This window comes from Diorhabda carinulata, chromosome 1 (assembly GCF_026250575.1).
Source record: "Diorhabda carinulata isolate Delta chromosome 1, icDioCari1.1, whole genome shotgun sequence".
In the NCBI taxonomy this organism is placed as follows: Eukaryota; Metazoa; Arthropoda; class Insecta; order Coleoptera; family Chrysomelidae; genus Diorhabda; species Diorhabda carinulata.
The window spans coordinates 20,330,877-20,340,029 of record NC_079460.1 but is presented as its reverse complement, the minus strand read 5'-3'; the positions used below and the strand labels follow the sequence as shown (position 1 = coordinate 20,340,029).

At 29.5% G+C, this 9,153-nt stretch overlaps 1 protein-coding gene across 2 annotated transcripts; it reads left to right on the top strand.

The window, feature by feature from the left end:
- Positions 1 to 709: 709 nt before the first annotated feature.
- LOC130904184 (spermatogenesis-defective protein 39 homolog) lies at positions 710 to 7,967 on the top strand. Of its 2 annotated transcripts, XM_057816809.1 has the most exons (9): positions 710 to 902; positions 951 to 1,047; positions 1,425 to 1,597; positions 2,615 to 2,748; positions 2,806 to 2,830; positions 4,163 to 4,307; positions 5,515 to 5,732; positions 7,399 to 7,680; positions 7,833 to 7,967. In XM_057816809.1, exons 1-9 carry the CDS (start codon positions 831 to 833, stop codon positions 7,851 to 7,853), a joined length of 1,167 nt encoding a protein of 388 aa, XP_057672792.1. In that variant the 5' UTR covers positions 710 to 830; the 3' UTR covers positions 7,854 to 7,967. The 2 variants fall into 2 exon arrangements, with proteins under 2 accessions (XP_057672792.1, XP_057672800.1); XM_057816817.1 differs by lacking the exons at positions 2,615 to 2,748; positions 2,806 to 2,830 and having other exon boundaries at positions 735 to 902.
- Positions 7,968 to 9,153: the final 1,186 nt, after the last annotated feature.

Below are 9,153 nucleotides of genomic sequence, written 5' to 3'. Positions count from 1 at the left end.
TAAGGTTTAACCAATCAAAGTTTGTGGAACGGTAAGTTCAAAAATGCGGCAGCAGCTAAATATTTTTATGGCTCCCTCGACCGCTCGTTCCACGTTCCACAAGCTTTGATTGGCTAAACCTTATTGTTAATTTGCGATTAATCTATTTGTTATAGATATGTGATGGTTTGGTGATTTTTAATCGATTTTTTTTGCTTAATGCAGTGATATAACTCGTATGCGAACGTTTTGAAAGACCATTTATATATTTTCGGTGACATAGACAATCAATAATACACATATAGCTGCATACTTTGTAGCCAGAGCTAGTACAATTGTACAATTTTAGTACATTTTAGTGTATTTTATACTCTACTACATTTTTCCTTTTTTCTAATACATTTTCCCTGCGTTCGCAAATATAAAGTTATTTTATATTTTCGTTTAATAAAATAAACTAGAAATTGTACTAGATTGTAACAATAATTAGAAAACAGAGCCAAGTTGATTTATATTTAGATCGGGAGATTTTTGTACTACATTGCTAATTTTATTGGTAAACTTTATATAAATTTTTCTTCCTTAAAATAATAATTGACAAAATCTATAACATTTTTGGAAAAAAAAAATTTAATTGAAACTTATGTTTATACATCTTTCTATAATTTTATTAAATTTGTTTGAAGTTGGTACAATCTAGTACATTTTCTAGTTCAATTTTTACAATCAGCTTTTGAATTGTGGCAACACTGGCTGCATAATAAAATGTAAACCTAACCTAGATAAAGTGACAATGGTATGAGTAGAATTTAATGTAATTTAGTGAAAAGGTACATGGCAAATTAATTAAAATGTCAGCCAAAAATTCGGAAGACTTTTGGAACACTAGCTCTTCTTCGGGCTTCAATTTTGATGAAGAAGAAGTATGTTTATTTTTTTGTGAAGAATGTTTTTGATACTTGATTTTATAGGAGCAATCCCAACCAGACTACGTTTTTACGACAATTCCCGAGGAAAACAGCTTCATATCGATACATTCTCTCATATCTAAAAACTCTTTAGATCTGAGTAAGTATATTTTTCATATAAATATTGGTCCTCATAAAGATATATGTGAAAGTTGAATAATTTTCATAACTATATTATTTTGTTGGATTCTATAGTTCAATTAAAATTCTAACAAATCATAACGTAAAACAATTCAAATATATCCTTAATTTATGAACAAACAATATCTTTTCCGTATGTTCTTCATGTTATTATACTGGTGAATAAGTGTCAATGTTTTATATTTACAATCATTCCTTAGATGTTTTGATATACAGTTTCAACTGTTGACTTCCCTAGAATTATTTCCCATATAATACAGCTTATAAAAGTCTTCAGTTTTCTTGTTGTCATCATAGTTTGTATTACTTTTATACTCATATTATTGTTCTTTCAAGTTTTAGGTGATATTAAATCAACTAATGAATATGTGGTCCCTCCAGTTGAAGAAGTGATTAGAAAAATGTTCATTGGTCAAACGTACTCTTTAGAAGTTTACAAAAAGTATAGTGACAAAATATTGTTACTAGAATCAGCCTTAGATTTAATGGATGGAAATGTTATATTGAATGTAAGGATAATACATATTTCTAAAGTAGTCTAATTTATTATGGACATTGATTCAATTTTAAGAAAAAACAGACAATATCTATACAAACAAAAATTCAAAGGTTTGATTTGTATAAGGAAATTCTTGCTCCACCCTGAAAACAATATTTTTTTTATTTTAATAACAATATTTAAAAACTCCCACAGTATATGATTTGCTCACACAAATTTAGAGTACAATTTTAAAGTATGATGAGTCTTTTATTAGCACCACCATCGGTATTTATATTGCTATTTAAAGTAAACAGGAGGTGGCTATGCACCAATTTAAATATCTTGAGGCCTTGATGACTGAAGATAATTACATGACAACAGAGATCAAGGTAAGACTTGCTGCGGGGAATAGATGATTCTGGGCAGTCCAGAGAACGCTCAAGTGAGCAGATTTTGAACTGCTGGGAATGTAAGATCCTATGAAAGATTTTTGGCCTTGTTTTCGAGAATGGTGCATGGTGGATCCTGAGGAATGCTACGCTGAGAAGATGTATGGAGAGCCAGATTTGATGGCGTTCACCTAGGGGTTTGACATTGGAGGCACCATGCTCAGGACAGAAAGCATTGGCAGTTGATTGTTTAGAAGGCCCTGATTCTCAAAAGACCGTAGTGCTGGTTAAAGAAGAAGAAGAAGGTGGCTATGGGAGATGTATCAATCTCTTTTTGTTTTCATGATCAAAGGAAAATGAATACCAGTGTTGTCAATAGTTTAATAAAGAATATAAAGATTGAATTGATATCCATATGATCACTAGAAATTTTAGAGAAAGACATTGTACCTCTTTCAGTAATAGATGACATTCGATTGATCAAATACAAACAAAAACAGAACTAGATTATAGCCAAATATATTTCACTTCCAACTAAATGTCTTATCAAAAAAAAGTCAACTCTTTGCTTTACCATAAAAACTTTTGTCATGGAATTGAAAATCAGATTACTTTAGAAACATCATTTATTCAAATAAAATTATAGAATATTTTAGGTTATTCTATTTCTCAAATCAACTCTAAAACAAAATTTATTTTTTCAACTTGTTAAAAAGAAAGTTGCCTTAAAACATTATGTTCATCATTTAATTGTTAATAATGGTTATCAAGAGTTAGCTGATTTATATATGTGAGTATAACTATTTATTCAATACAATTTATTTATTAATTTAGATCTTTATTACAGGGCAATAGGACAAAGCTATGATTTTGTAAGTGTGTTTGCCATCTGTCTATAATAGCATTAGTATATTTAGAAACTTATTTATCAAAAACTGATTTTTTTGTTTATTTTATAAGTTGTTGATATGAAATAATGTTTGAAATATAAGTGGAAAACATTATCTAAATATTTAATTGAAAATATCAAAAATTTCAAATTTTCAACTACACAAGAAAACTATTCTCATTGGTTTTCAGTTGTGACGTCATAAAATTAGTTTCTTTTATAATTTTTTGAAAGACAGATGAAAATTTGATGTTTTGACTTCTTTTAGTCTTTATCTTCTTTAGTCTCTTTATCAAAATATTTTGATAAAAACTTAAAGAACTCGAAAATTCAAATTTTCATCTGTCTTTAAAAAATCAAGAATTTCATAGGTTTAATAAATCAGTTGTCTGCTTAGTGATGACGAGGTTATCGTTACCGGTAACTTAGCGTGTGTTTTTATAATATAGTTTTTATTTATTAGTTATGTATGAATAAATCTTTCTTAAGTTCTTAAATTATTATATAATCCCGTTAAAAATTAAAAGTATAATATACTCAATTACTATAAAATATCAAAATTTGAGTCTTACTCACATTGAAATGATCCTGGCAACAAAAATAATTACATATCGTAGGATCGTCAAAACGACCAACACTTTTAAACCATCTTTGAAATCATATAAAACTTATCAGGTGTTTTTCTCGTGGTATTTTTACTTCCTGGCATAAAACACGATATTTATATACCATTTAAAGTTCTATAATAAAGCTTATTTCAGATTAACCGAAAGAATAACTGTGGTATTTACTTTGTAACATAAGTTCAGTGTTTATTTTATACCTATCACGTCACGCTATATGGCGGCCTTACTGAAATGTTTAAACTACCCACAAAAATTTTGAATTTTCAATAATTTTTTTTTCTTTATAAATATTAATCAAAGAATTAATAAAAATAATAAAAGTTGTATATAAACTATCCAAAACTATTTTTTTCTGAATAATTTCCAATATGCGAATTAAATGTAAAAATATATTGTACCATACATTATAGATGCCAAGGGTGTATAGCCAACAGACTAACTCTTAACAAAAAGACAAGACTTCCTAGAATCTCCCATTAAAATGTGACGCGATTGAGGATGAGGACCTGTCAGAATGATAGGTAGTTAGTGGAATGCCCTTCTTCGCACCCATCCGTGGATTTCTTCGGGGGTGGATGCTTAGAGGGACGAATTTTATCACGCGCACGTGTGTGTGTGTGTGTGTGTGTCATACATTTTGTGTAACTAGATTACTGTTTACAATGATGAATAATTATTTGGTTTTTTAGAAACAATTGTATTACTTAATAGGGCGAGATATTAAAAATAAGGATATTTTATTCAAGAGATTACAAGCATTTATCACAGAGCATATGCAGAAAGTCTATAACTTGGATGATAGAATAGAATTAGATGCGAACACACAATTTTTAAGTGAGTAAATATAATAGTAATTAACATAATACATAATTTAGACTTTTCTAATAAATTTTTTTGCTGTTTTCTTTATTTGAATCATTAACTAATTCTCCATAGAATTCCTATTCATCATTACAGTTTGCAATTCCATTTCTGATTTTTTATAAAACTAATTACTTTCACCCCAATGTATAAAATTTCGATAGTTTAGTAATTATACGAAAAAAAATTATATAACGTAGAATAGTTTGCTTTTGTATTTAGAAGACTGACTAAACAATGTTTTTCAAAATTTGCGGTTTTAATGTTTAATTGAAGATAGAACCATACAAATAAATATGTTTATAATTCTTATACTAACAAAATAACTTACAAAAAAGTGAAACATACTTTAAAAAGCTATATTGTTACTTGTTCTTTTATGTTCATAAGTACTTTCTCTCGATAAAGCCCAGATATAGTCTCTTATCATGTTTTCATTGTATTGACCTTGATAACGCTGTTCGAACTTCATAATGACCTGATGAAAACGTCCTCCTTGCTCTTCTGAATATGCTTCCATATTGTTTTTAAATTTATATAAATGGGTATGGAGCATATGAACTTTCAATGACATCCTGCAGCCTATGGCATTAAAATTTTTTAGAATAACTTCAACTAACTTTGCGTAGTTTTTAGCTTTGTTGTTTCCTAAAAATCCAGAAACTTCCCTTTCCAACTCGCTCTTCGAATACGATCCAGTAACTTTGGAAATTCTTCTTTGGCGAAAATTTCTCTAATTTGCGGACCAACAAAAACTCCAACTTTAACATTTGCTTCTGATAACTTAGGGAAAAACTTTGTCAAGTATCCAAAAGCTTCTGAGGTTTGATCGAGCTTTTTAATAAATTGTTTAATTAATTTTAGCTCAATTTGCAGAGGCGGCATCAACATCAACTGCTCTAAGAGAGTTTTGACTTTCAGGATCCTTGTACATTCTTTTCCAGTGCTGTGACTTTCAATTTGATATATATATTTTTAAATTGTACTCACTTACCTTAATAGCAAATGATTCTATTTTCATGTACATTAAATGATCAAGTATCAAAATTGATGAGCTATTGAACTTATTTATTTCTTGAGAATATGTTAAAATTTTGGAGATGCCTTTACTTTGTGATATATATGATTAAAATAACTATTACATATTCATATGAAATAAATTTCATATGAAAACTTTTAGGATATCAAATTGAGGTGAAGGAAACTTGTAATTCGGCAATAGAACAACTGGCAAGTTTATGTAAAAAAGAATGGAGCAGGAGTAAAAATGCTATAGATATTATTATGGAATACAAGATGAGGTTGAATATTGACAATTTTGCTTTTGAATGGACTGTAATGAATGTTTTAGCATCAATGAAAATGTGGCCTCAATTATCAGATTTTTTCATAAAACCAGTAAGTATGATATCATGATATTTGTCACCTGAGTAAATTTACAATTACTTGGTTTTATTTTTCTGATATTTGTGATGCTTTACAAAGGGATCTGATAGTTATTCTCCATAATATAAACTCTTGGACAAAATTAACGCATCCAACTATTCAGTGGATGAGGAAGCAATTTGTGTATTTCGTTCATTCTAACCATTATTGCCATCTTGTGAATCGGTACACAGTCTTGGTAAAACAGTGTTTTTTTTTCTCCGATATATGAGGTCGAATTTTGTTGATTTTTGCATCTGCATTCCAAAGTACTGAAGCCATAACCTTCCCAACTGACTGTTGTGCCTTTGGATGCTTCAGACGTGGTTCACTGGCTGCAGTCCATTCAGATTATGATTGTTTTGATTCTGGAGTAAAGTGATGGATCCGATGTCAAAAAATCTGATTTATTATGTGTAAACATGGCCAAACACTGCTCTGAATCATCAACACTTTGTTGTTTTTGATCGACTGTGAGTAAACGCAGCACCCACTTTGAAAAAAGTATTCTCATGGTCAAATGTTCATGCATTGTAAACATACTGCCTTCTGATATCTTTATGGCTTCAACTATCTCACGCAATTTCATATTACGATTAGATATAACCAAATGGTGGACTTTTGGACCATTGGACGACCAGAACGTTCACCATCATCGGTGTCTGTACGATTCTGCAAACGAATAATAATTGGTTCTTTTCTATGGAGCAGAGTCCGCATAACACTTTTAAAGCCATTGCTGAACTTTTACAGTATTTTTTTCATCAAGGAGCAATGATAAATTAACACGAAATTTTTTGTAAATAAAAGTAGCTTCACTTAAATGGTTGTAATTTTTTACTGACTCTTCGAAATGTCATGAAATTTTACACATAGTCTTTTGAAAGTTGGTACTTCATAAACGTCATATGGATTTGACAATGACAGCGCCATCTATGTATCAGTCACATGACTTATTGAGTATGTAGTAAAAGCGGAGCTATTGAACTCGTAGCATTTTTGTGATGTAGTAAGTTGAAATTCTTGTTATTTGGAGCAGAATTTTTAGATTGAAACCTGATGACTTATGTTGAACTTATGGTACTATTGTGGCTTTTTACGGATTTTGACGTCTAAATCATAGTTAAACTCGTTATTATTGACAACGGGTATATACAGGTATTTAATTAGCACATAACATCAGTGTCCATGCTTATAACGGGTAATTGATATATTGTGTTGTAAAATTCTTTAACATCTTGTCATTCGGGAAGATAGGATTTCAGTTTTAGGTAATTCGTTTTTTTTATTAATGAGTACCCCCATCAGGTAGATCCAAATTGAATGTTATTGCATTCATCCAACAAAAAAAATTATAATAAAAGTTGTATATAAACTATCAAAAACTATTTTTTTTTAAAAACATGCAAGTTCCCTATTTCCTATAGACACTCAATAATCTTGTGCTACAATATTTGATTGGGCTATACCAACAAAAGGTGGGAATGGACTGAGCATATGAATTTTTTTCCAGATTTGCATAATCTTTGTATTTGATGTTTATATCTCTAGTGCTATTCTATGATTTTTGCAAACACTGCAACATTTACAATCTAGGATATGCGAGTATTACCAAGATATAGCATATATTATCTTTTAGAATTGGTTGAAGAAAAATTCTCTAAAAACAGTGATCCCTGCCGAAACGTTTGTGTGGGGCTTAAGCCGGCACGATCCACCTAAAGATGTTCTGGAACAATACTTACCTCACATACCGGATTCTGACAGAAGTCTGTATTTGGCAGAAAAATTCAATTGCCACAAGTTTGTTATTCAATCTTACGTTAATCAAAAAGATAGACTCGCTCTTATCAGTTATAAGTCAAAAGTATCTCCACAAAATGCTGAATATTTTTTGATTGAAAATGCTTTGCAAGCTGTGGTAAGTTTTTTTGTTGTTTCCTTCAGTATTACATTCTACTTTTTTTCTAAATTATTTTAAGTAGACCTTAGTAGTTATCCATGAACTTGAACATTAATCGCAGATTTCTTTAGATTTTTTAGAATAAATAATAATGCTTTTTTCGATTTTAGGATAAAAAATGGAAAAATTAAATGTGATACAGGTGCAACCAGCCTTTGGTCTAGTTTTGTATATTTAAGATGTATATTATTATATCATTACATATATTATATTTTTGTATGGTAAAATAAATTCTTCACAAAAAATGAACATTTTTATTTCGTTATTTTATAGGAAATAATAATAATACTGATACATTTTACATGCCTGCAATAATATAACTAAACTATTTTTGTATTACTAAATATATTAACAAAGCAATAAATAATACACGTGGAAAATCAGTCATTTTCACACTGTAAAATAACAGATTATTTCATTAGTGAAGTTATATAAACATTTTATTTATTACATATTTTCAGGAACTTAAACTTATACAAAACTTATGCTAATTCTAAAATAAAGATAATATAATTTACAATACAATACAGTTTATAAACATTTATTTTCAATATTATAATAAACAATACTAATAACATTACAGTGATTTAAGTTATATCACATTTATGTTTACAGTAATGAATTTTTCAATTTCCTGTCTCGAGGACCACGTTCACCACAAAATCTAATTCAACCATAATTACTTTCTATAATGTTAAAATTTCCTGACTGTTTCAGTACATCAACTTAGATGTAGCCAAGGTAGTCCAGAATTATGTACATCAATTTCTTTAGATGATAGTATGTCAAGGTATGAACTCAAAAAAAGTTTTTATTTTGAGTCACTATAAAAATATTAGGATAATTGATTTCATATTACACCCTACCCTATCTCACATGAATAATGTGTAGTAATTATGGAGTAGATGATGATATAAAATCATTCATCCTAAAATGTCATAAGTTCCCCCAACATATGAACTTTGCAGATACATTAAGATCCTGCGTAATGGGGAGAATACGTTCCATCAATGTAGAGCGTAATGTGAAACAGCGCTAAACGAGGCTATCTTAATATTATTGAGGGTAGAGGTAAGGAGAATCATCTAGGTGTATCGAAAAGTGTCTGTTGAAAGAAAGCAAATTAAGGTGGCGCTATAGTAGCAAGTGGAAGAATTTTAAAAAGAGCGCCACAAACTATTAGAGTGGGATAGTAAATTAAAATCTTTTTCGAAAGTCTTAACTATTATACAAATATACAAATTCATTCGAAAATTGTACATAAAATATATAATCACTAAATTCATATCCTTTCCACTTGCGCTATTTTGGCGAGTCTTCGTATTATAATTTGTTGTTTAAAGGTGAACACTTTCAACTAATCCCCCATGCAAGACGATTCTCCTTAATATATAAATAATGGGGTTAGGGGAAGATGGATAGAAATAGGGG